At 40.7% G+C, this 27,267-nt stretch overlaps 1 protein-coding gene across 7 annotated transcripts in view; it reads left to right on the top strand.

Moving 5' to 3' along the window:
* Positions 1–27,267, top strand: part of Grm8 (glutamate metabotropic receptor 8) — an 809,809-nt gene that overhangs the window by 339,766 nt on the left and 442,776 nt on the right. For all 7 annotated transcript variants that reach the window (XM_060374210.1, XM_060374213.1, XM_060374214.1 and 4 more), the window contains exons 4-6: positions 3,449–3,584; positions 4,458–4,612; positions 5,537–5,674. In XM_060374210.1, the coding sequence (XP_060230193.1) occupies positions 3,449–3,584; positions 4,458–4,612; positions 5,537–5,674 (429 nt within the window). The remainder of the gene's footprint in view (positions 1–3,448; positions 3,585–4,457; positions 4,613–5,536; positions 5,675–27,267) is intronic.

Genomic DNA, 27,267 nt, shown 5'->3' with positions numbered 1-27,267 from the left:
ATGTGATAACTGAATTTTACCTTTAAAAACTAAAAACCCAAGGGCCTGAGGAGATGGTTCCCAGGGTAAAGCTCAGATTTTTATAAACAAAAATGTCTACCAGGTCCTCAGTGACTAACTCAGACACTGAATACAGACTAAACCACAGTTGTGGAATTCTTTACCCGAAATAATTATAATGAAAAAATTTTCGAGTGACATTTTTTTCTGGCTCTGGAGTTGGAGGTGGTCTCAGAATGACGCTTAGAATATAAAAGGTTTTTACTGCTTAAGTAGTACTTAAGTAACTGTGGCAACTTAATTAAAAGTGCAATCATATTCTGCAACAGCCATTGTTCCTTGAAGAGATGACGTAGTCTTGTGTTGTCCTCATGTCCTCAGCAACTGAGCCATTGTTGATTTTTACAGAAATCTTCATTTTATGCATTCTTCCCGTCCTGGTCTTGGTTTATTTTTCTCGAAGATGTGATCTTTGTTCCCAGCCTTTCACTGGCTCTCTATCCAGAGCATGTATTTTTTCAGATGGCCCTCAGCCTCCTTTTCTCTTTGCTGATCTCAATATCAACCCCCAATCTCAACACTGGACAGAATGGTAACTGTATTTCCCTTTCTTTTTCCCTAGCTCCAGAAATACCATTTTAGCTTGATGGATATTCAATTAACATTTTGAAGACACTGGCCTCTTATACAAATTATTCACTTGCCTCCATGTATACCTGCCAGTCCTCTTGTATTTCCTATTTGTTTCATCACATAATCGCAAAACTGGTCACCATGGCCGAATTCACTGGAGTTTACTTAGTGGCTTCCTGTTGCTTTACTATTTACAAGAAAAAAACAATAGAACCGTCTTTGCTTCTGGCTTAGACATCCACCAGAGCTGTGTGCTCTTCCCTTAGTGACATGGCTTACTCATTGCTCCCTACCATGTACGCTGATAACAGCCTCTGTGGGATTTCTGCTTCCATTCTTTATACTTTTGATCTCCCTCCATATCAGTAGTCCTCCTCTGTTTCCATCCACGAAGCGACATGTTGAGGGAGTCAGTGTTTCCTAAGGGCTATCAGGTGTTGGCTTCTCTATCCCTTATTTTGGTTCAACCAGCCATTTCCTGTCATTTCCCACACTGTTCTCGACACATCTTTCCTTCCTTTGAAGCCAGCTAAATTATACCACTTCAAAGTAGCTTTTCCTGACCACTTCACCAGCCAAGTTAAATCCCCTTATTCTTCTTTATAGGGCTTGCCATAATTCTTACTTTTTTCATGAACCTTATTTATTTATATTTCTAAATTCTATGAAGGCAGAAGCCATGTCACCTTTATTGCCTATTGAATATCATGCCCTGTAACACCTGTCAAATACTAGACTCTTGATAAATATCTGCTGTGTAATGAACTGATCCTTGTAACTTGGACTGCTCCACTAGCAGGTTGTCCAGGTATGGACTCCACCATGGCTTGATTTGTTGGTGATGAACACCTCTGCTCCTGAGGAAGATAATATAAGGCTAATAAGTCGTCTATACTACAAGGGCGATTTTTAATCCTCTCAACCATATAAGAAAAAAATCATCATTTATTGATTACACTGACCCATTCTTGCTGTATACGTCGCGCTAGCCACACACACTTAACTTGTCTGCTGCTAGTTTTCTTCCTAAAACAAAGCTTACCTCTTTCTGTACTATTAGCTTTTAATGAATGCTTGTGTTTTTTGTTTTTTGTTTTTTTTCATGGTAAAGTCTAAATTACTTAATGTCTTAGTTCAGTCAAGCCTCTGTAATAAATTACAGTGTGTCCAAGATCAGGGTGCCAAAGTGATTGGATTTTTCTGATAGCTCATTTCTCGATTCACAGACAATTGATAATTTTTTTTAGTATGTCCTCAGATGGACTGGGTCTGAGTTCTCTGGTCTCTCCTGTTTCTTCTCTTTTTCTTCCCCTTTTCCTGCCTCTTTCTTTCTACCATTTTCCTTCCTTCTTTCTTTCCTTCCTTCTTTCCCCTTCCTTTTTTTCCCTCCCACCTTTCCTTCCCTTCCTTTTTTCTCTTTTCCTCCTTCCCCTTCTCTTTCTTTCATCTTTAAGAAACAACCCCAATTCCATGCATGAGGGCTCAATCCTTGTTCCTTAGTCCCCTCTCAACAATCTTGTCTCAATACCCTAACACTGGAGAGTAGGTTTCAGCATGTGGATATTTCATATACAACCCTTCACATGACTAGTAAGTATACCCTTCTTCTGAACTTGGCCATTGGTTCCAACTTTAACTTTATCCCATTTATACTTTAGGCTGACATAAAGCTAGGCTCTTTCACACCTTATACTTTATTATGAATTATATTTCTTTTCTCCACAGTTAGGTGTGTGTGTGTGTGTGTGTGTGTGTGTGTGTGTATTCTTTGAAATCTGGCTTTCAAACACTCTCTTCTTTGCTCCCATTGCATGATGTATTTTTAATAATCTTCCTGTTCATTACATATTCTATTGTAATTTAGTGTAGCATATGTCTCCAGATGAGATGTTGCCTCCTCTACTAGACAGATTTTTCCGAATCTAATGCAGAACACATAATGTCATAAATGGTGACTTAATTCTCAGATTACTCAAAAAGCCCATTTCATAAAGCAGTTGAAACCTATAGCTAATTCCCTTTTCTCTTCCAGTGTTAAAATGTTTGTCTCTGCTCCACTGAAATTGGAGTGGAGCAGAGACAAACCTCTTTCTTCTACGCCTATCCAATCTCAGAAGTAGAGTCTTCTCTAAACTTTACTTTGACTCATTTTTTTTTAAGAAAATGGGAAAAAAGAGTATTGGATCCCTCCTTCTTCTCTCTTTCTTTCCTTACCCCTTTCTTCCTTCCTTTCTTTGTTTTGGTGCAATAGCTACTTTTATTTGTATGATGGAAGCCTATGTCAGCTGAGGGTTTGAATCTTTGAGTTTTTTGGATAGCTCTGAAGACCAGTTGCCTCACAAAACACTCTGCTCAAGAGTGAAGCAATGTCACTAGCCACAAAACAGCACTAAATGTAAATGAGATCTACTAGAAAGGAAAAGCAGAAAAGGGATCTTGCTATTCAACCCACACAATGTGTAGTCAGGGATTTTATTAATTCATCACTCTCATTAAGTATTATAATAAATTTAAAGAGTCCCGTTATTTCTTTCCATTTCTAGGATCTCTTCACAGATCTTAGACAGGTTATGTTTGCTCTCTAAATCATCACTGTTATCACCACAAAAAAAATGTTTAAATTTATGGAAGAAAAGCAAACTCATGTTGGTGCTATTCACTTAGTGTCTATATTATAATAAATATAGACACAATTTCTTTCAAAGGCTAGAAAAAATATTTTGTAGTAAATCAAGTTTTTTATTATGTATTTAACCTTATTAAGTTTTAATTAAATACATGGTTTTTCTGAAACAATTTCCCCCCCATCAAACAGGTGGTGTGTGCATTGCCCAATCACAGAAAATCCCACGTGAACCAAGGCCTGGAGAGTTTGAAAAAATCATCAGACGCCTGCTGGAAACGCCGAATGCTCGCGCAGTGATTATGTTCGCCAACGAAGATGACATCAGGTGCTGGTTGCTCTCTTGCAGGATCCAGGATCAGATTTGTGCCCCGCACCTTTTCCAAACACAGCTTTTGAGTAGTGTAAAAAGCTCGCGAGATTTCACTGAGCATGCTAGGCTCCTTTGCACCCACAGACTGCCTTCCGCTTCAGATCCCACAGCCTTCTCGGTTCTGTCGGCAGCACCTACAGAGTAAAACCTGGGACTGAGCGGCAGATGAGTCAGGATGGGAGACAGAGTGAGGAGAACAGGTTAAGGAGTAGCCCAATTAACACTTTCTGGAGTTTGAGCTGCCTCTCCTTTAGGAGATGATTAAGACTCAAGCAATTAGAATGATTGACTAATTGTTTAACAATGACCTACTGAGTGTATTTGATTTCATAAAACTGGTTGTGTTGGTTCCTTTTTGCTGCTGTCACTCAGTACCACAAAGTGGGCAATCTTTAAAGAATAAGTAAAGTGGCTTGTTTGGCCATGGACTGGGTAATTTAGTAAAGAGAAGCTTGTTTGGCTCCTGGCTCTGGAGGCCCAGGAGTGAGGTCTTAGCAGGTTCTCAGAGGCTGATGAGGACATGTCTTCTGCATGGAGACATGGAGGGCGTGATATGGCAAGTCAGAAAAGCATCCCACGCTGAGCTCTGGTCCTCCCTCGTAAGGACGTGTGTACCAACCTGGGAAGCACTCGCCTGACTTGCTCAAACCCAGTTATTCCCCAAGAACCCCACCACCAAATTGTTAATGTGTGAGTTGGAAAATTAAATTTCCATAAGGCATAAAATTTGAAGGGCACACTCAGGCTCCAGTGCTGATGTTTCAGTATTCATAATTGTGGTGCTTTTCAAAAAAAATGTTGTATTTTTATTTCATTTTATTCTTACAGGAGGATATTGGAAGCAGCAAAAAAATTAAACCAGAGTGGACATTTTCTATGGATTGGTTCAGATAGTTGGGGGTCCAAAATAGCACCTGTCTATCAGCAGGAGGAGATTGCAGAAGGGGCTGTGACAATTTTGCCCAAAAGGGCATCAATTGATGGTAAGAATACAATAAAGATAATTAATTTCATATCAACTAAATCAAAGTTCATACACAAGCTGGGGATATAACTCAGTCTCTTAGGCTGCCTACTGCTCTGGATTTTATCTGCAGCACTGGAGGAAAAGAAAAAGAAATGAAACATTTAAATGTGTAATTCAGACCTGAAGTATGCTCAGCATTGGTGATTCTGAATGGACTACACAGCTATGCTGCCACAGTAGTCATTTCCACGGTGCAATCATTGTACACAAAAACACATATTTCAGGGTGTTTTCCTTGTGAAAGAGCACTATTAGTAAACGCAGACATTTCCATGATGCTAGTTACTGTAGTTTACTCTTGTGTACTTTTATGGACATTTGCGATGGGTTTAGCATTGTTGGAGGGAAAGTGTTTGATTAATAAGCATGGAATACTTAATGCTAATTGGCCCAATGGAGAAATAAATGAAACACGGAAAATTTGGAGCACACTTGAAGACAGATGGTCTGTTTCCCAAATATCTTCCCGAAACTCTCGACAGTGACCTAAATTCCTGTCTTTAACATTATCCTCTGGGGTAAGGCATTGTTTCCAGATGTCTTTTCTTAAGGAGGTAGTTACCTGGGAAAGCTAATCATTTAGACTCCTTATCCATGACTCTCTAAGATTGTATCAGTACTGATTGCCTTACTTAATTAGAAGAAAATAGAACATACAGGAGGCATAAAGTGGATTTAGATGCATTTATTATTATTATTATTATTATTATTTAGTGTTGATTTATGTTAGAGAGAAATATTCATTATATATATAATACAACATATATAACATTTATTATATGCTATAAATATTGTGCAATGAAACATTTCTTCAAGGTTCTGGTATTTTTGTTTTGATTGTGAATGAATACTGAAATTATACCTTTTTCCTCTAACACAGGGTTTGATCGATACTTTAGAAGCCGAACTCTTGCCAACAATCGAAGAAATGTGTGGTTTGCAGAATTTTGGGAGGAGAATTTTGGATGCAAATTGGGGTCACATGGGAAGAGGAACAGTCACATAAAGAAATGCACAGGTAGACCTTCACGCGTCTCTCTTGTCTCTCTTGTTATACTTGTTTTAAGCATTACCTAAGAAAGGAAATGTGTCTCTTGGTCATGATAGGCGACCCTCTGTTTTCTTCTGTCTCATGTTTCTCAAACAGATGTGAGCCTGAGCTCATCATTCAGTAAACTACAGCCTGTTCATTGACCTTTACACTTTTGTCAACCACAACCATGTGGCCAGCATTGGGGCATTTCAATTGCATTTGAATAACACATTCAAGTGTCTCTTTGGAAAGTTCCTTGATGTGTTTTATGGGATGTGGGTAAATGGGCAGGGCAGGCTGTGGTACTAAACTGATCATGAGTTGCCATTACATAACTGCTTTTCAACTATTCTAAAGTATTCCTCCATTATACTATTAGTCTCCATCTAGCATAACACAGATCCGCAGAAGCTATGATTTCTGATGCTTTTAGTTTCTATAGCTTGTATTTTAAATAATAATGTTGACTGTCCCTCTTTGAATGCAAGAATAAAACTATGTTTATTTGCAGATAACATGATTGTGTATAGAGGAACAGGTATGGAACCTCAGCAGCTACTCCTAAGCAGTACATTTACATGCTTATGATACAAGGTTAATGTAAACATTTATCTGTAATATAATTAGAAATGAACACACTGAAAATGATATTTAAAGAGTATTATTAGCATCACGATTTAAAAGCCTCGGGAATCATTAGGGATGACCACACTGGAAACTGCAATATTTGAATGTACATGATTTTCCCTCTTCACCTATGTTTTGAGATTTCCTAATTTCTGTCTACTTCACATCTTGTGGTAATGCTGTGGCTAAATGCTATTACAGACATATAATCAGAAAGAACATAAAGATTCAAAAGCTGATACAAAGAAATCTTACTTCAGGCTTCCTGAGCCAAGCATGGAGGGAAGCAAGACAAGATCCATGTTTGTGAATTTACACATGCATCTAAGGTGACAGAAACTAATTATGTAAAAATAAAAGTGGACCAAAACTTCCAGAAGCTGAGGCAAATTCAGCATAAATGAAATAAAAAAGAATATGAAAGTGAAATAGGATGGAATTGCAAGAGAGGATAGCAGTTAGTTGGTGTGTTGAATCATACAGAGTGATGCTTGAGGAGACCTTGATGCCCCGTGTAGATGACAGTCATGAGAAGACAGGAAACTGGTGCGGTCTAAAGCCAGAATGAATGAAACAGCAATGACAACAAAAACCCGTTGGAGCATGAGAGTATTATGATTGAAGAGAGACTGACACAATACTGGACATATAAAAGAAAAATAAGGAATAATCTTCAATTTCTCTTTAGAGTTTCCAGAGTTGAAGAATGTGAGCTTAATCCTGATCTTATGGCAGACTGATTTAGGCTTTTCACTCAGAGGAATTTCTCAGACAGGTTTCAAGAAGGTTCTTGCAGCAGAAACGTAAGGTCTAGAGTTCAGCCAAGTAAAAAGGTCCATGAACACACCTCTAGTGGCAGTACAGGGCACGCACAGGACCTGCTTACAGGTCTATCTGATGGAAGCATTTTCTTTTTTTAATTACATTTTTATTTTTTTATATTAATTACAATGTATTCACTTTGTATCCCAGCTGTAGCCCCTTCCCTCCTCCCCTCCCAATCTCACCCTCCCTCCCTCATCTCCTCCTATGCCCCTCTCCAAGTCCATGAATAGGGAAGGTCCTCCTCCCCTTTCATCTGATGCTAGCTTATCTTGTTTCATCTGAACTGACTGCATTGTCCTCCTCCGTGGCTTGGCAAGGCAGCTCCCCCATCCAGGGGAGACAGTCAAAGAGCCAGCCACTGAGTTCAGGTCAGAGACAGTCCCTGTTCCCCTTACTGGGGAACCCATTTGGATACTGAACTGATGGAAGCATTTTCTTAATTGACATTCCCCATCTCCTGACCCTAAGTTGTGTCAAGCTGACAAACAACAACAAGAGCAACCACCTTAACCAGCACAGGGCAAAGCCAGAAAAAGGGACAGTGAGTGGGCTTGAGGGAAGGAAGGGAACTGGGCGTCAACATTATTGTTAGTCTCCAGCCTGGAAGACAAATCACTTAGAGCTGCAAGTTTGCAGAAAGGCGTGGAAGAAGGGGCTAAATGTAGAACAGAATAGAGGAAGAGGAAGAAAGCACCTTTTAAAAGAGCAAATAAATAAATGAAATATACCTGAGGGGGAAATTTTAAAGGTGAAGGTTTGGAAAGGCTAGGGCTCATTAGCATGTTTTCATCTAAAACAGAAAACATAGAAAACTTTTCATAGAGAAAACTTCAGGGCAAGCAGTAAATGGATGGTATTACTCCTAAATAGCAGTGTTTATTTTTATAAGGGGCGTATATATTATCAGAGGGGACAATTTAATAATAAATGGTAATTTTTAACTTAGATGTTAATAAAGTTAAAAAACACATTGCTGCAAGTACAATGCATATTTAGTCACCAGAAAAATTGGGGAGAGTGCATCCAAGATGAAGGCAAAGGTGGGTCCTCGGGTGAACGGTGCGGAGAAGAGAGTGACAGCTGGTGTGTGAACAGCAAAGGTCCGAGTTTTCAGAGAGCAGGCTTCCTGACCAAGAGCTGGAAACAAAGAGCCGTTTGATAAGGCTTAAAAGGAGAGTGTTCCCATTACTCTTCTCATCTCTGTGACCAAAACAGTAAAACCCAGGAAAGGCATGGTGAGGTTCAGTTCCAGAGCTGTCAATCCAACAGTCACTGGCTCCCTTGATCCTGCTGAGGCAGTGCTTATGGTCAGAACGTGCTGGGAGGGAAGTCATTCACCTCAGAGGAGGCACACAGGGAGCAGAGGGTGAGGAGGGGACCAGGGGCAGACTTCGGGGACCTACCCCTACCTCTCCACATTTTCAGGACCTTCCAAACTAGCAGTGTCAGCAGAGGACCAACTGTTACATAAAAAAAAAAGAGTCTGTTAGGACGATTCAGATTTAAGCCACAGCAGAGAAGTTACAGAGTGGCATGTGTTTCTCACTGACTTGTCTTCCCATCCCATGCTCACTACTGCATTTGGAATATTATTATTTGGTCCTGTACAAACTCAAATCCTATTGGTTAGACTGGGGCTTTGAAACTATACCAGTTCATGAAATAGAAGAACTTATTTTTTCCTGTGGGGTATGTGTGTAAGCTATCATATACTTTATCATTAGGCTGTTTGAAGACTCATCAGGTTCTCCTAACTCCTATTTTCCAGGAGTTAATTGAGAGATGCAGCTCTGCCACTGTCCCTTTTAGATGACACATTCATAGCACTTTTTTTCAGACGTAAACGCTGAACTATTTATTGTCGAATGCAGCTATGGTGGCAGGCCTGCTTCATATTTCCTTCAATTATTTGGGTATTGTTATAAATGTGATAATTTGTTCAATTAGAACTATTTTTAGCGCTGTGAAGATGGTGTTTAAGTGCTGGGGAACGTAGCTCGGGGAACTGGGTCAACATTATTTTCACTCAATACCTTTGGTGGGGGCGGGGAGAAGCTGCACTAGCTTGTCTCTGTTTTCTAACAGTGAGTGACGCCGTACCTTACTATAGGAAACTGACAATTTGGAAGAGAAGATATCTGTGCCTTAGATTACTGTCGTAATCCATTTTGGGGAGTGAGGGAAATGGATAGAAAGTGTTGGTGGTCAAATACTTGAGAGAAAAACTTAACTGTATTTGCATGTGTGAAGGTTTCCAGGGCCGGGAATTTTTTTTTTTTTTTTAAACTGGTTTTCAAGAAGTTCATGTTTATGGCCACAGAGACAGATCAACTGGGAAAAGGCACCTGCGCCCAGCCAGCTGACCTGAACTTGGCCCCTGAGATCCACAAGGTGGAGAGAGGGAGAACAGATACTGCAAGCTGCTCCTGACCGCCACATGTGCGCCCCGCCCCCCAGAAGTTTACTTTCTAAGTTCACGTTTAGCTGCTTACAGCAAGAATAGGGAACTCTAAGAATTCACAGGGATTTCCTTCCCCGTTTAGACCATCACCGGTGGGTTGTTATGTGTTGAGTAAAATTTTATATTAGACTACAGTAATTGGTGACTATAGCAATTTGCTTCCGTTGGGGGTGACGCTGGCAATACATTTACATGAACAGGAATGTGCTTCCCGGCAGGGTTGGCGTCTGTCTTATTAATTTTCGGGAGACAGAATTTCTTCCAGCAGTGAGGAGCACACTCTTCCTAACGCTAGCGTGCTTCAGACAGCTCTTGGAGATACCTTCCCCCCCTAGTGTCTCAGGAAAGCTTTCAGAGAGATGCGTTAATGCTTCTAACTTTTGATATGCTGGCCAAACTCCAAGTGAGGTAATTCCTATCATCCACTCAGCTATTTATGTAGTTATTATTGCTTCTGAGAGCTGCTGAGTTCTGAAAGCTACCAGTCCTTAATCCTACTTAAAATTCCCTTTGTCTTTCTTAAGAAGAGAAAAAGGCCTCTCCTCCCTGTGTTAGCGGCGATGGCTGTTATTTCATACACACTTGTGTGACCTTTCCCTCCCTTTTTCCCTCCTTCTGCTCTGAGCATCAACACCTTTTCCCTTTCCCAAACCTAGACACCGAGACTCACGGGGGAAGTGTCTCTTCACTGTCTCCCAGTCTCCACACATTTTCCACACACATAATTCTCCTGTGGCCCCTGCCTCAGCTTCCTCCCCATTGCTTTTTCACTACTTCCTTTTACTCTCTGTCTCTCCTCTCATCAGTGTCTTGCATGACTTTACTCTGTTCAACAAGATTGCTACTGGCAGCAAAGAGGTTTTCTTTAGAGATGTCAGCTGCCTCATTTAATAGCTGTCCTTTTCACTTAGTGCTTTCCTTTGTGAGGGCCGACAGTGAGTGTCATAGGAAGCCGTGGTGCGCGTGGTCTCTCATCCCACGGGTAGGATGTTTTCAGCTCTGTGTCTCTGCCTTTATTTCTGCACCAGGAATTACAAATACTCTTGCTGTTATCAAAACACTATCCCAAGAAGGCCCATCAACTCTGCTTACTTCCACAGAAACTTCTGATGATTCATTCATTCATTCATTCATTCATCCATCATTCATTCCCCTGATGATCTGTTTGAATAAACCGCCATGTCTGAGGCAGAGTGCTGCATCTGTATAGACAGACAGTGCTCGCGCCTTAACTGCCAATGCCCCAAATAAATATTATCCTTTAAGACTTAGTATTCTTCCCTTGTCTGCTGTGTTTTAGTCCTCAGCCAGCACACTGGGGCACACAGCTTAGCCTGTATTCAGTTGACACTCAGGTTATAAATGGTGGCGAGCATCTGTTACATGAAATGGCCTATTGATTCTTATTTATGATGATAGAAATAGTGGTAATGGAAAAAGCAATGCACAAATATGTTTCTTCCTACAAACAAGCAATTTTGTCAGTGAACCAAATAGCAGGCACAATAATTAGCTTCTGGAAAGGCCTGTCAGTTTGTTTTCTAGTGCCAGAGAGACTAGGTGAGTTTTCCGGGATAGTTACCTCTCAGTGGTCATTGTTTGCTGTGGAAGGCTCTGAAGTGAGGATGTTCTCCATTTGCTCAGGGCACACGAGGCTCTATAAATGAATTGGGTAGTTAGCGGGGGTGGGCGATCGGATTTCTGTAATTTGATTTGATGATGCAGAATGAAAAGATATGAAAATCATAATCTCTGAATTAGAGTGCACTCAGTCTCTGTCTTCCCCTCTTGTCCAGACTAAGATTCTGTCGGAGAGAGTGTGGGCATACTAGCACCTGAGGTGTCCATTGGCCCATCTGCTTCTGCTCTTGGCAAGTAAAATAGCAACTATCCCAGAATTATTTATTTATTCCACTTCTCAAATTATTTATTGAATTCCAATAGGTGCATCTGAGATGGCAAAACAAGCATTGATTCCAGACGTACTAGATTTCAGAATTTGGAGAGAAAATGTAAAATCAAAATCATTCTCTCACTTTCTGGATAAAGAAACTGGACACTAGGGAAGTGAATTATTAAAAACACTGGGAGTGTGTCTCAGAGCTGTAACTAGAATCCTGGAGATTTATCTGAATTTGTCCTTATCATTTTACCCTCAAATTGTTTTATTGCTTACTTATTTCATGATTTTCACCACGCTGTCAAAAATAATTCTGTAAGCTCCTTTTCTGTGCTTTATGTATGTTTTAGTACCTTTTCTTGTTGCTGTTACAGAATGCCCGACAGAAGCAGGTTTAGCGAGGAGAGATTTGCCCTGGCTCACTGTTTAAACGGTGCAATCTTTGAGAGCAAGGTGGGCATAGAGGCTGGGATAGCTCTGTGGCGGCTGGGGCTTTTACAATGTGGCTACTCATTTCTCCAAGGCTGGAATCAGGAGAGCTGTGTCAGAAGTGGTGCTGGACTATTCCTCCACCCCACCCAGCCACCCACATCCTTCCGCCAGGCCTTGCTTTGGAAAGGGTCCACAATTTCCCATCACAGTATCTCAGCTGGGAGCCAAGTATTCAAAACCATGACCCTGCAGGGGCATCTCCCGAAACAATGCAGGACACAAGGTTTTGCTGATCTTAAAACCACGAGCTAGACGGTGGAGAAAAAGAATGCAATTGGTTATCTAATTCCACAGAAAAGGTAAATATTTCAATGTTCTTCACAAGTGGTTTTCACTAGTGAGTCTAGGATACCTCAAAGTATTTTATAGATGTTTTCAGTTTTCCAGCTGTTTATAAGAATGGAGCTAAGACTAAGATTTCATAACATTATTCTTAAGCTCAGTGACATTGATTAACAGCAGGTCACTTAGCTAGGTTATATAGTTAGTTTGCTCACTTAATCATTGCTTTTGAGCAAAATTAAACCAAAACAAAGAAACCCCCAAATCACCTATTTTAAAGATCAACTTTAGGAGAACTGTAATATATAACAACATCCCTGGAAAGGTTGTGTGCACATGCTTTGTAAGCATGCAGGTTTGATTTTGTGGGTCTGGGACGGACTGACTACTCTGTATTCCTCAGCAGTTTCCAGGAGGCTCAAGTGACACTGAGCTCCGGGGGCATGACGGTTAGCTTACATTGATACCAGTACCACCTGAAGCTTACTGAGCAGAATAAATATTCACCTGTGCTAAGGATTGCAGATAAACACAAGATGTTCCCTGCACAGGATCATATAAATAAAATTTTTAATATTTATCAGCAAATGCAAAATTACACAATCAGTAACCTATGTTTTAAATACCACCTTCATAAATATGTAGACCAGTAAAATATGCAGCTGTATGTGTGTATGTGTTTTCTCCCAAGAAAATTTGAAAGCAGAAAGCTCCATTACTAAATTTTTAAAAAGTGCACACAGATGCACCTGTATTTTCAAAACCCATAAAGGAGATTACAAAGTTTGCCACGTCAAGGACAAAACATACTCTGAAATTGTCACAAAAGCACCTTCAATCATAAGTGCACGTAAGTGCACACAAAGCACGTGAGTCAGAGGTGTCCGGCCACCAGCTCACTGCTTTCATGTTGTACAAAAACATACCAGGGTCCCTGTGGCCTAGTGAACTACCTAAAGACCTTTAACTTCCTGAAAGCCCAAAGTCTGATTGCTGCTAGGGTCTGTCTTTGTTCCTGTCTTAGCTCTGAAAGGCTGAGTTGCTTTGACCTGGTTTTCTTGGCATAGTGGCCATGTCTCCAAATGGCTATCCAGTGTTCTTTGTTCCTTCTGGGTGACTCTCCTTGGTGGTGAGAGGTCGTATTGAAAATCTTAATCTGAGACACTAATTCTGCTGCCAAGTAAGTATGTCTGAATAGTCTGTGGATGCCTACGTTTTCCAGACAATAACAAAACAAATGTCCATCTTAATGCTAGTTAGTGCAATATAAGCCTTGATTGGACTCTTGACCTGTAGGACATTTATTGCATTCTATACTCTGATAAGCATCTCTATTTACAAAGGATGTGCTTTATGAAGACAGTGAGAAAAAAATGAAGGTGGCAGTCTAGAGTTTGCTAGTAGGCAGGGCTTGCATCTTCAGAACATAAAACACGCTTACCATCCTTCAACAGTTATATAAATTGGTCAGTGTTGGTATAATGTTCTTTTGAAATGTATACACCTTACCCTTGTTCATTCAAATGCTGATTTCTCTCCCCCACTCCCTGGTTTCAATTCGGACATTGCATTGTGATACTTACTCTAAGCATCACCTGTCTCAACTTCGTGTAAACATGCCAAAATAAAACAACCAGCCACAATGTTGAGCAATGGAGAGGAAGGAGTAGGAGTGAAAAGGGAGGAGCCAGAAGACAGGAAAGAGTGGGAGGCAGAGGAGGAGGAGAGAGGGGAGAAGCTGGGAGAGAGGCAGGAGGAGAGGTCTTGGAACAAAGTGGAGAAATGAACCAGACCTAAGATATCACTAAAAGGAAGTATAATGGGTAAAATCTGAATGGTAGGAACCATGCTGGCTTGGAGGTTTAGGATGCAGTAACTATTGCCCAGTATTGTGTTCTAGGTTAACTAAGTATATCCCAGTCTCTGTGGGGTGATTTGGTTGTACAGCTGTTTAGGATTAACCACAGCTTTAATAAAAGATAATTAAATAGTAAATATTAAATGCTAATACAACAGGTTAGTAATGATGGTCTGTTCTATTCATATATATATATATATATTTAAATAATTGCCCTATTCTATTCAGAGACTTCACTGTACCTGACATGTTAACAGAATAATGAAAAGACAAATCAGAAAACAACGAAAAAGATGACCTAACTACATATATATACATCATTCAAACTACAAGTTTATTTATTTATTTATTTGTTTGTTTGTTTGTTTTTGTTACATTCACCAGCCCTACAAAAACAAAAGTTTCATGAGGGCAGGTAGTTTGTTTCCTCTCCTCCTCTTCCGGTACCTTCCATGGCTTTTGGCTCATAAGTTTCTTTAAGACATTTTGGTGAAATGAATAAGTCCATGTCATATTATTTTATCATCTACATTTTCAAACATTTTTTTTTTACTAGGTACCAAGAATGTAGCAATGAGCAACAAAGAAATACCCCTTGTTCTCATTGAGCTTATAAGCTGTTTGAAAAGATGATTTTTTTTTAATGAAGTCACACTTACACTGAGATGTATTATGCAATGAGAATAGTAACACACAGCATGGAGAAATAATGTAGGGAAGGGAGAGAGTTGTACATTTTAAATTGAGATTAAAATATGAACAGAGTTTGGACCAAATGCTGCCATGGAAGAGTATCGCTGATCTGCAGAAAGGGTGGAGATACCAAGCAGAAAGGGATCTAAGTATGATCAAGATCTTAACTGTGCCTTTGTGCATGTGCATGTATGTGAAATAGTTCGGGTTTCTTCTCATTGTATCTTTGCTTCTGTGGCTAGTAGTCTTCGCTGTAGATGAATGCGTGACAGCAGTTCTTACCTCACAGAGCTCTTGGCGAAGCTGAAAGAGACAGTGTGCACAAAACCTTCTGTCTGTTACACAGGAAATACAGTAAACATGGACGCTTGCTGATAGGCAAAATTCCCTCTTCCTCTAGGCCAGAACTGCACAATAAAACTTTCTTTGCTGAGTAAAATTGCTTACATTTCTGTTGAAGATACAGTAGCCGCTAGCTATGAATGGCTATTGAGGACTGGAAATATGGCTAGTGCAAACAAACCAAACATTTTATTTGCTTACGTTATTACACTACATGTAATGTAAGTGGCCTCCCGGGGTTAGTGGTCTCCTAGTAGGCAGAACGGTAGAACAACTTTGTTTTAGCACACTCCTAATGCAACTCAGTTAATCCTGACCACTTTCTTTCAATTACAGTAGTATTACCCTGCTGGCTGGTGTGTGGTGAAAGGGTGGTTGGCAAAGCAGTTTTAGCCAGTGATGTAGATGGGAAAGTCTCTCAGGACTCTTAGGAGAGGAATGTCTTTGTTCTTATGGTTACCAGTAGGTCTGTAGCTATAGCTGGATATACAACATAAAAAACACAGTAGATAGGTCAGAGAATTTAATCTGTTCCAACTTTGCGTTAACCAGCACTATATCAGTGATTCTCTAAACACGGTCACCCAGTCAGTGAAGACAAGGCGTGACGTAGTAAAATTAAAATGATATACAGCTTTTCAGCAATATTTTAGGAGTATTTTAATGTAGGTTGAAAAATTATGAAATGCATATAATAAATGCTGTTTCTTTTCTTTTTTTTAAAAATTTTTCATCAATTACACTTTATTCATTCTGCATCCCCCCATAAACCCCACCCTCCTCCCCTCCCAATCCCACCCTCCCTCCTCCCTCTGCTTGCATGCCACTCCCCAAGTCCACTAATAATAAAGGGGAGGTTCTCCTCTCCTTTCTGATCTTAGTCTGTCAGTTCACATCAAAAGTGGCTGTATTGTCCTCTACTATGGCCTGGTAAGGCTGCTCCCCGCCAGAGGGAGGTGATCAAAGAGCAGGCCAATCAGATTATGTCAGAGGCAGTCCCTCTTCACATTACTATGTAACCCAATTGGACTCTGAACTGCCCTGGACTACATCTGTGCAGGGGTTCTGGGTTATCTCCATGAATAGTCCTTGGTTGGAGTATGAGCCTCTGGGAAGTTCCCTGCGTTCAAATTTTCTTGTTTTGTTGCTCTCCTTGTGGAGACCCTGTCCTCTCCAGCTCTTACTATTTCCCAGTTCTTACCTAAAATTCCGTTCACCTGCCCAACAGTTGCCCATCCGGCTCAGCATCTGCTTTGATAGTCTGAAGCACGCTGGAGAGGTTGTGGAGAAAGGGGAACCCTTCTCCACTGCTGGTGGGAATGTAAACTTGTACAACCACTCTGGAAATCAATCTGGCGCTTTCTCAGACAACTAGGAATAGTGCTTCCTCAAGATCCAGCCATACCACTACTGGGCATATATCCAAAAGAGGCTCAAGTGCACAAAAAGGACATTTGCTCAACCATGTTTGTAGCAGCTTTATTTGTAATAGCCAGAAGCTGGAAACAACCCAGATGCCCCTCAACTGAAGAATGGATGCAGAAATTGTGGTACATCTACACAATGGAATATTACTCAGCAATGAAAAATAAGGAAATCATGAAATTTGCAGGTAAATGGTGAGATCTGGAAAGGATCATCCTGAGTGAGTTGTCCCAGAAGCAAAAAGACACACATGGTATATACTCACTCATATAGACATACAACATAGGACAAAACCACTAAAACCTGTGCATCTAAAGAAACTAAGCAAGAGAGAGGACCCTAACTAAAATGTCCAATCCCCATCCGGAAAGGCAAAGAGGATGGACATCAGAAGAAGAAGAAAACAGGAAACAACCTAGGAACCTACCACAGAGGGCCTCTGAAATGCTGTTTCTTAATTCATCAAAATACTTCACATTTAAAAATTTTGCATTCTGTTCTACCAGGATATTTTATGTAGGGAACCGATGTGGACAGGATTCTAGCTAAGCATTTTTCTTTGCAGTGTAAGTGAAAACCTGTTCAAAACGTTGGCAAATTCATCAACTATAACATAAGAGCTAAGAGGAACATGGCATTTCTGTTAGGCTCTCTGTGTATAGTAGAGTTCTCAGTGCCATTGGCAGCCATATCCTAGCTGTGTGGTCTTACACAGGTGACTTAATCTTGCTGAATTATTTCCACATCTCATTCCTGTTTCTAGAGTTGAGTGGTGATGATGGGGCTTAGTGCTCACAAGTGTCATTCAAATTTATGTTTCCTTTTTCCGATAACAACATATTGTGTTACCAAACCATTGACTTTAAACATAGAGTTTTCTTTGTTTTCGGAAAGGCCACCTAACTTGTTACCCATCTCTGCACCGCACCCGACAGTTGGCTGATATGGGATGTGTCTGGCAGCTATAGCGGAAGACAGTCTTCTCACAGCTGGGAGCATCATTCCACACATGTGTTACTTTCCATTAAAGCGCTTGTCCCTCCCATGACCTTCCAGCAGCAGGTGTACTTGTGTACGTCACCACACTCAAATGGTGCCAACGGCAAATTTTCATTTGGAAAAACTATCAGTGTCTTTCACTAAGGGCACGAGTGCTGGCTTGGCCAATGGTGTTCACGGCCCACAAACAGCACAGCTCTCTCCTTGCTGAGGGATGCAGGTAGAACCAGGCTCCGTTTGTATTCCTAGCCAGACCTCTTGTGGAATGAGCTGGTTGTGTGTGTTAGCAGAGCTGTGGGATGGGAGCAATATTCATTTCTTTGCCAAGAGAGATCTGAGATCCCAAATATGCTGATTCAGCAGACCACAGGGAGATTATCTAAAACCGATGGATGGCTCAGGATTCCATCAGACTATGAGACAAATTAAACAAAATTCAAATCCTACCCCTCACCCCACCCCAGCCAACAGAGCCAGAGAACATCAGAGAAGGAAGGAAATGTAGAGGTCAGAGTGTCTGGCATTTTGCTCAGCTTTTGCCTCCCAGGCTGATGTGAAATGAGGACAGAGAGTACACAGAAACATTTTGGTTTTACTGATTCAGTAGAACTCTTGAAGGCTCTTATTGGTACAAAATGAGGCTTTCTCGTTGACTCTAAATAGGCTTATTAGCAGCACACAGAGGATTTCCACTGTGATCTTTCCTTTGTCCCTCCTCAGAGGGAAGGCAGAGGTCTGAAGCAGGCTGATAGCTGTGGAAGTGAAAAGTACCCACGGATGCAGGGCAGAGAGCAGGCCCACTGCCAGGGTAGGACTGACACCCTGAGGAGTGTCATTTGTCTGAGCTGCTTGGATGAAACAGAGCCCTCTTTTGTGTGTCTGTACCTGTGAAAGGGAGCGGCGGTGCAGCAGCTCCAAGGTCCCAGAGAACAAATAACTCCTATTGATTCAGGATGCCCACCTACCCCTGTTTCTCTCGAGCGTTAGTTCATGTTTCAATACATGGCTGACATCCTGGAATCCTGGCTTGTTTTCCATAGGGGTTTCATTAATTGGTGTGAAAGGTTTAATTTAATAGAGTCCAAGGAACTGTTTAGCTTTTTCTCCCCTGCCTAGTGACAGAAAGCATTCCCATTGTTGATTTCTGTGTCCATTTGGTGTGCATTGTCCCCACGACCGACACGAAGCCTGGCTTCAGTGGGCTGTGCAAGCTGGAGGGCTCCCACTCTTGCCCTAAGGGCCAAGGGCTTGATTAAATGTTTAAATGACCTTTTAGGAGATATGATGATGAGAATGGGCAAACAGTTTGTTCTTCTCATTCTTAATAACTGCAGTGTGTATTTGGGGTATGTGTCTACAGAGTTGGAAAGAGTGTGGACAAAGCATTGGCAATGTGATGCAGGGGAAGAATAATGAAGTTTCTTTTATTTTTTGAAATTATGATTACATCATTTCTTCTGCCATCAGCATTTACGCCCATAAAGCCTGACCAGTAGAACTGCCTAGACATGAGCTGAACAAGGAAAAGAAAAAGTTTTGATATGAAAAGAGTGTGCTCTTCCAAAAAAAGAGGCGAACGAGTTCCAGCCCCTCCTCACCGCTCTCTGCCTCTCCCGGGGAGAGGCACGCAGAGCGGGCTGTGTTGCTGGTAACTTGCTGGCTACGCGTGGCTGCCGGTGCGCCTCCAGGACCATCTCTGTTTGACCACATTGATCCGTGCAGCGGTAGCTTCAGTGTGGTGACTATAACTCAAGAGCAGATTTCTTTAAAGGGAATTTCCACACAAATCCTGGACGTATTTGTAAACTATGCATAGCCTTGTTTGTTTGTTTTAAGACAGGGTTTCTCTGTGTAGCCCTGGCTGTCCTGAAAGTGCTTTGTAGACCAGGTTGGCCTTGACTTCATAGAGATCCGCCCTCCTCTGCCTCCCCGAGCACTGGGCTTACAATGTACACAGTCTTGTCATTCGGTTTTGAATCTTCCAAACTGACTGCAGGTTTCTGTCCCCGGGGCCGTGTGTAGCTCTTTCTACGCTTCTTCCTAACCTTAGTTCTTGCACTTGCAGTGTTTCCTAGATTATTTGAGGGTCTGTAAACCCTCTTCTCAGCTTCCATTACTACAGCCTCTGTCTTGGTTATGGTTCCTATTGTTGCACTGAACACATGACCAAAAGGCAAGTTGGGAAGGAAAGATTTATGGCCTTACACTTCTGTATTGTAGTTCATCATTAAAGGAATCCAGAGCAGAAACTCAAACAGGGCAGGAACATGGAGGCAGGAGCTGATGCAGACATCATGGAGGGATGATGCTTACCAGCTTGATCAGTCTGCTTTCTTATAGAACCTGGGACCAACAGCCCTGGGATAGCATTGCCCACTGTGAGCTGGGCCCTCCCCCATAAATCACTAATTAAAAATGCCCAAAAGGCTTGCCTAGAGCCCAATCTTATGCAGACATTTTCTTTTCTTTTAAATTTTTATTTTTCTTTAAAATTTTTATTTATTCTTCTCTCATATATTACAATATTCCATCCAGGTTACAGTTTCAATTCCCTCATCTCCTCCCAATCTTTGTCCCCACCAACCTCCACTCTGCCTCCTTCCTCTTCAGAAAAAGGCAGGCCTCCCACGGAGAGCAACCAGTCATTACATATCAAGTTGCTGAAAGACTAGGCACCTCCCTTCACATTAAGGCTGGACACAGCAACGCAAGAGGAAGAAAAGTGTCCCAAAAGCAAGCAGAAGAGTCACAGACAGCCCCTGCTCCCACTGTTGGGAGTCCCACATGAAGACCAGTTATATTATTACACACATATGAAACAGAGGGCCTAGGTCAGTCCTAATTAGGCTCTCTGCTGGGCAGTTCAATCTCTGTCTGCCCCTTAGAGATTAAGGTTAGAGGATTCTGTGGCTTCTCTTGTGGTATCCTTGACCCCTCTGGTTCCTATGATCCTTCTTCCCTTTCTGCAGGATTTCACAAGTTCTGTCTAGTGTCTGGCTGCGGGTCTCTGCATCTCTTTCCATCACTGCTGGATGAGGCCTCTCTGATGACTTGGGCTAGGCACCAGTCTATGAGGATAGCAGAATGTCATTGGTTCTCCCTCCCCTCAGATGACATTAGCTCGTGTCAAGTTGACATAAAATCATCCAGCACAGCCTCCTTACTAAAATAGCCACAGAGACCATGACTCAGACTACCTGGATCTTATTTTCCACACCTCTTGAATGAGCCTACCTTGTCTAAATATGTTTCTAGAGCAATATGCTTCTGTCTTATATCCCTTTACTTTGCTCTAGTGCATTAATTCATTGTCAGTCACAGTAAACACTACACAAAAATCTAAGTTTTAACTTTATACTTTATATATTTTATATATATTAAGAAAGCTGGCAACCATGGTACTTAGGCATAGAATTGTAATTCAGTAATGTTTCAACATATATATGATAAAATTTTGATTGTATGATATTAATTGGCTATCACTTTTACAGAAAATATGTTTATTGACTTTTCATTTTTGTTTTAGCATGTGATTAATTTGTAGACTTTAATGAATTTGTTCAGCTTACTCAGAAATTAATGAAGCATTTTTATCCAGTAGATTTTGTCATTAGCTCTTTCTCTCTTCTCTTGTCTTCTTGGCATCATTGTTGACAACATAAAAGCCCTTGTGAATCCCCTACTGAGCCTTTGCCAGTACTTGGTGGTTATCTCACAGTCAGGGATCTGGGCTGTACTGGATCTCTCATGAAATTATTTTGAAATTTCAATACAAAGTTCATAGAAGTCAACAAAAATGTGGAGAACTTGGCACAGTTTCCTCTATAAAACATGTTACCCAAACTTAGCAAGATATGTAATATATATTCAGAATTTTCCTGCCTCATTTTATTCATTTGTGGTTTTATGTTTCTAATTGGTTGATCTCAAAGCATGTGAATGACTATGGCACTATGGGTGCATAATTGTGGAAAACTCAGACAATTCTGCCATGCATTTAAGTATGAAAAATGGTCTTATCATCAAGGTCTGTGTCATAATAAATACTCTTTTGCAAGAAGATCACTTGAATCAAGGAAGACATCATTGTACCTTCCCACAGTTACAAGGGTTTCCTGTGGCGACAAAGAACGGGAGAACATTCTACTACTCTAAACACCTCTGGTTCTTTGTAATTCATTTCATTCAATAGAAATGATACTATGCCAAGAGCATAGACAAGGAATCTGAGAATTCTGTTCCTGCCCTCTAAGGAGCTTATGTCTCTGAGGAACAAACAGATTTGTCTTTGGATTTGGATGAGAGACTATTGTAAATTCAAACTATATTTCCTCGTCTTATACTGGGAAAGTTAGGGATTAAAATAGAAGGTGGCTAGGATTTTCTTTTCTTCCACACTCTGAAATTCTGAAAGCACTCTTAATTTAGTAAATGTATTCAAAAATTAAAATTTAATTTATATTTGTTACATGACAGCATTTAAACTTAACTTCTTGATTAAAGTTATTTTAGGCTTTCTATGGTTTTTTTAGGTTTAACTGTGCTATGATTTCCTGCTATAAGAAACAACAATATATCTCCTTGCTGGCATGAAAGATGAGGATTCTTTTTCAGTTTTCTAAGCTGAGGGATGACTTTCTAGAAGGAGTTAGATTTGGCTAGAGTGCTCTTCGGACTGCTCAAAGGATACAGATGATGGTGAACAGAGGGGTAATCTTGGATTTATTTTATACCCTGTTTTATTGATGTTGGTAGCCACTTGTCATCATGAACTTCTGTCTTCCAGAAGTTAGGACTTGTTGGTGGTTGGGTGTGCATTTTGCACACAGGACCTTATTTTACTCTCGTGAACTCTGTAGTTTGTTTCTGTAGAAATACACTGGGAAATACTCTGAGAAATAAACTGTAGAAATACTCTGAGAAGCCAATGCTGGAGATACTGCCATCAGGATTGATAAGTTGATCTGTTTGAATCAAGAAGGTATTTGGGAGTATTGGAATACATGTGATTTCAAAGTGGAAGGGAGAATCCTGGAGGTGGAAGGGCTTAAACAGGGAAGTAAGAGAAAAGAAGAGGTGTGGGGTGGGTCATCACACCCTGTGTATAAAAATGCCACAAGGAAACCTGCTTTTTTGTGAGAAACAACAACAATGACAACAAAAACAACCCCCAAAATGTATTTAATAATGGCATAGACTTCGGCCAAATTGTCATGGATTTATTTCACAAGATGCGATGTGTTGCCAGCAAGACCAGTTCAAGGTACATCCAGTTTTGGACAGAGAAGTATTTATATGGGTGTCCACATAGCACGATTTTTTTAAACTTTTATTTTATTTTATTAATTACACATTATTCACTTTGTACCCCCCATAAGCCCCTCCCTCCTCCCCTCCCGATTCCATCCTCCCTCCCCCTTTTTCACTCATGCCCCTCCCCAAGTCCACTGATGGGGGAGGTCCTCCTCTCCTTCCTTCTGATCTTAGTCTATCAGATCTCATCAGTAGTGGCTGTATTGTCGTCTTCTGTGGCCTGGTAAGGCTGCTCCCCCCTCAGGGGGAGGTGATCAAAGAGCAGGCCAATCAGTTTATGTCAGAGGCAGTCCCTCCTCCCATTACTATGTAACCCACTTGGACACTAAACTGCCATGAGTTACATCTGTGCAGGGGTTCTAGGTTATCTCCATGCCTGCCTGGTACTTGGTTGGAGTATGAGTCTCTGGGAAGACCCCTGTGTTCAAATTTTCTGGTTCTGTTGCTCTCCTTGTGGGGTTCCTGTCCTCTCCAGATCTTACTATTTCCCACTTCTTACATTAGATTCCATGCACTCTGCCCAACAGTTGGCTATAAGTCCACCGAGCACGATTTGTGGTACCAAAAAATAGCATTTCTTAGAGATAGCTCTTTTACCTGCTGATGAGTAGGACTTTAGGAATAGATCATGTCTCTAACCCCTGATTTCCCTGGTAAGCCTGGATCTGTCTGCCATATGCCTTTTGTGGCTTGTTTTCATTTTCAGCTCATATTGCAGGCATTCGTTGGTTTGTCAGATTATTTGACTACTTACCACCTATCAAATGGCAAGCTCCATGGGGGCAAGAAGCAGGTATTTTCCCTCATCTTTGTCTACTATGCCTGATGTGTAGGAGGTACTGTGTAAGTCTCTGCTGAATGAATAAATAAACGTAAAAATTCTGTGAGGCAGATAATACATTCATCCAGTTTATGCTACAATAAAGGATGCTTCTCCCCTCTCGAGGATATTTTTATTTATGTCACTTATCGTTGCTAAGTTGACTATGAGGTTGAGAAATTTGCCCCAGGTTCAATGTGACCACAAATTCTCCAACAATTAATAAACTTTGTAATTGTCAGAAATCAAATATGAGGATGGAAAAGTAAAATGACAAAGGAAAAAGTAGAAATATTTCAAGCTAGTGATATATAGTTGGTTAACATTGTTTTGGTGTAACCATGGAACTTCTGCATAAACATTTCTGTCTCTCACAGGTATGTATGGTCACAGTTATATTCAATCTCACCTTTTAATTTACTTTATTTTACCCTCAGGTGAACAGCATTCAGTCCTTAGGCATGGGAACTGCTCTCCTGTTTTTGTCTTTAAAGAAGTGACTTAGTCATTTCTGACATGTTTTCATTTTTGTTTTGTTTTTAATTTATAACACCTCACCTTGTCAGCTAGTGCTCATGGGGACACCTATTTTAAATAAATTTAAATCTATTTATGCAAAAGCAAATTTAAATTTATTTAAAATAAATAAATATAAATAAATAAAAAATATATAAATAAAACAAATTTAAACAGTAATATCTGGAGAGGACAGGAACTCCACAAGGAGAACAACAGAACCAAAAAAATCTGAGCACAGGGGTCTTTCCTGAGACTGATACTCCAACCAAGGACCATGCATGGAGATAACCTAGAACCCCTGCACAGATGTAGCCCATGGCAGTTCAGTGTCCAAGTGGGTTCCATTGTAATAGGAACAGGGACTGTCTCTGACATGAACTATTTGGCCTGCTCTTTAATTACCTCCCCCTGAGGGGGAAGCAGCATTACCAGGCCACAGAAGAAGACAATGCAGCTACTCCTGATGAGACCTAATTGACTAGGATCAGAAGGAAGGAAAAGAAGACCTCCCCTATCAGTGGACTTGGGGAGGGGCATGCATGCAGAGGGTGGAGGAAGGGAAGGATTGGGAGGGGAGGAGGGAGAGAACCACAGGGGGGATACAAAGTGAATAAAGTGTAATTAATAAAGAATTTTTTAAAAAAGGAGGAAAAAAATAAATAAATTTAAATAAATTCTAGATAACTAAAAGGAACCACAAAGATTATTTCAGTACTATGTAGAGTTTTAAATGACATTGTTCACTTGTTCACTTGATCTTTTGTTATTAAACTAGATTTTCTCTAGTCTAATTTTTAGTTTTTGTCTAGCTATTTGCATTTACAAATATATCTAACATTTTGGAAAATGTGACTGTTCTCCCTATTAGTTATCTGTTTGTCATCTCTTCATCTAGTTATAGCATCTGTCGCCTCAAACCAGGTTTCATATCAGCATATACACATACATATACATATCAGCAAATGGGCATCATTATAACAATGATATAATTTCAGGCACAATGGTCTTGGCTGAAGGCATTGATCTGTCTCTGTGAATTACCCTCTTCAGTCTTGCCTGATTCTAGCTGAATCCTTCTTTAATTTGATATTAAAGAGGTTTTTGTAAAGTTATTTTTAAAAATGTCATTGGAAGAGAAAACAGGGAACAAGACAGGAGCTTGCCACAGAGGGCCTCTGAAAGGTTCTACCCTGCAGGGTATCAAAGCAGATGCTGAGACTTAGGGCCAACATTTGGGCAGAGTGCAGAGAATCTTATGAAAGAAGTGGGAGACAGAAAGACCTAGAGAGGACAAGAGGTCCACAAGGCGAGCAACAGAACCAAAAAATCTGAGCATCGGGGTCTTTCCTGAGACTGATACTCCAAACAAGGACCATGAATGGAGATAACCTAGAACCCCTGCACAGATGTAGCCCATGGCAGTTCAGTGTCCAAGTGGGTTCTCTAGTAAGGGGAACAGGCACTGTCTCTGACATGAACTGATTGGTCTGTTCTTTAATCACCTCCTTCTGAGGAGAGAGCAGCATTACCAGGCCACAGAGGAAGACAATGCACCCAGTCCTGATGAGACCTGATAGGGTAGGATCAGAAGGAAGGGGAGGCAGACCTCCCCTATCAGTGGACTGGGAGAGGGGCATGGTGGAGATGGGAGAGAGAGGGTGAGATTGGGAGGGAAAGAAGGTAGGAGCTACAGGGGCATTACAAAGTGAATAAAGTATAATTAATAAAAATAAAAATTAATATATATATATAAAAGAAAAAATGTCATTGTGTATCTATTATACACTGTGGTGTGTCCAATAAAGACCTTTTCTTTCAAGTATATGTTTTACTCTGTGCATATTTCCCATATCTTGTCCTCTTCTTATCTTCCCTTCCCAAGACTTCCTTTTGTTCTTCTAAGATGTCATATATGCATGCATGATTTTATATATTAGTATAAATCTAGGACCACAGAAGAGATAAACCAAATGATATTTGCCTACTATTGGCCTAGCATGGTGGTACATGCCTTTAATTCCAGCCCTGTGGAGGCAGAGACAGGCAGATCTCTATGAGTTTAAGGCCGGCCTGGTCCACATAGCATGTTCCAGACTAGCTAGGGCTACACAGCAAAACCCTGTCTCAAAAACAGAATATGCTTATCTCCTTTTTGCATTGATTTTCCTGAAAACAACACTCCTTTATACTTTCTTATGGATGAGAAAAAAAACATCCATTGTGTTTACGTACTCCATTCTCTAAAAGAGTTTTGAAATACACACCCGGCTGCTTCAGTTCCTCTAAAATGAAGCGCTGTGGGAACATAATCCTACCATTTACAAAAGTATATTTCCATACTTTTGGGGAATGTATATATATATATATATATATATACATACATATATATATATCTTTTGATGCAGAGTTGAAATACATTTTAGAGGTTGTTTCGTCTGTGTATATTTTTATTTATTTATCTTTACATATGGGAACCTGGAATCAATTAGAGTACCTTGTTCAGGAGCCAGAGGAAGGGGCTCCGGCTATTCATCCCTCTGCCTCCCTTCAGACTTGAGGCTGGTCTAACCTACCAGTCTAAGTGAACTATGCATACCATCCTGCTTGTCCCTCTGGCATCAGAATAAAAGAAGACCTGATCTGCTCTGCTCTCATGCTTTACTAATTGCATAGCGCAAGGGATGTGCAACGTTTCCTACCAAATTCTAAATGTTTATCTAGTTTAGAAAAAAAAATGGTCCAAGGCAGATGAAGGAGACTGAATGATTTATCTAAACATCTAAATTGTTGCTTACGTACTTGCCTGTGAAGCTTGTTGTGTTTTGTTGTGGTGCCCTGGCTGGACGCCAACCAGAAATGACCCAGGAGTTCTGACTCAGTCTTGTCAGTCTCCCCTTGACCAAGGAGAACATTTGGGCATGAATTGTAGTTTTCATTGTCCTGTGACTGACTCACATTGGAAATAGCTACCTGAGGCCAGGCTTCAGTTCTATTTTGATCTAATTATCTTACAGAAACAGAC

This window comes from Meriones unguiculatus, chromosome 21, assembly GCF_030254825.1.
Source record: "Meriones unguiculatus strain TT.TT164.6M chromosome 21, Bangor_MerUng_6.1, whole genome shotgun sequence".
NCBI lineage: Eukaryota > Metazoa > Chordata > Mammalia > Rodentia > Muridae > Meriones > Meriones unguiculatus.
The sequence above is the reverse complement of the archived record's forward strand: the minus strand, read 5'-3'. Positions and strand labels throughout refer to the sequence as shown.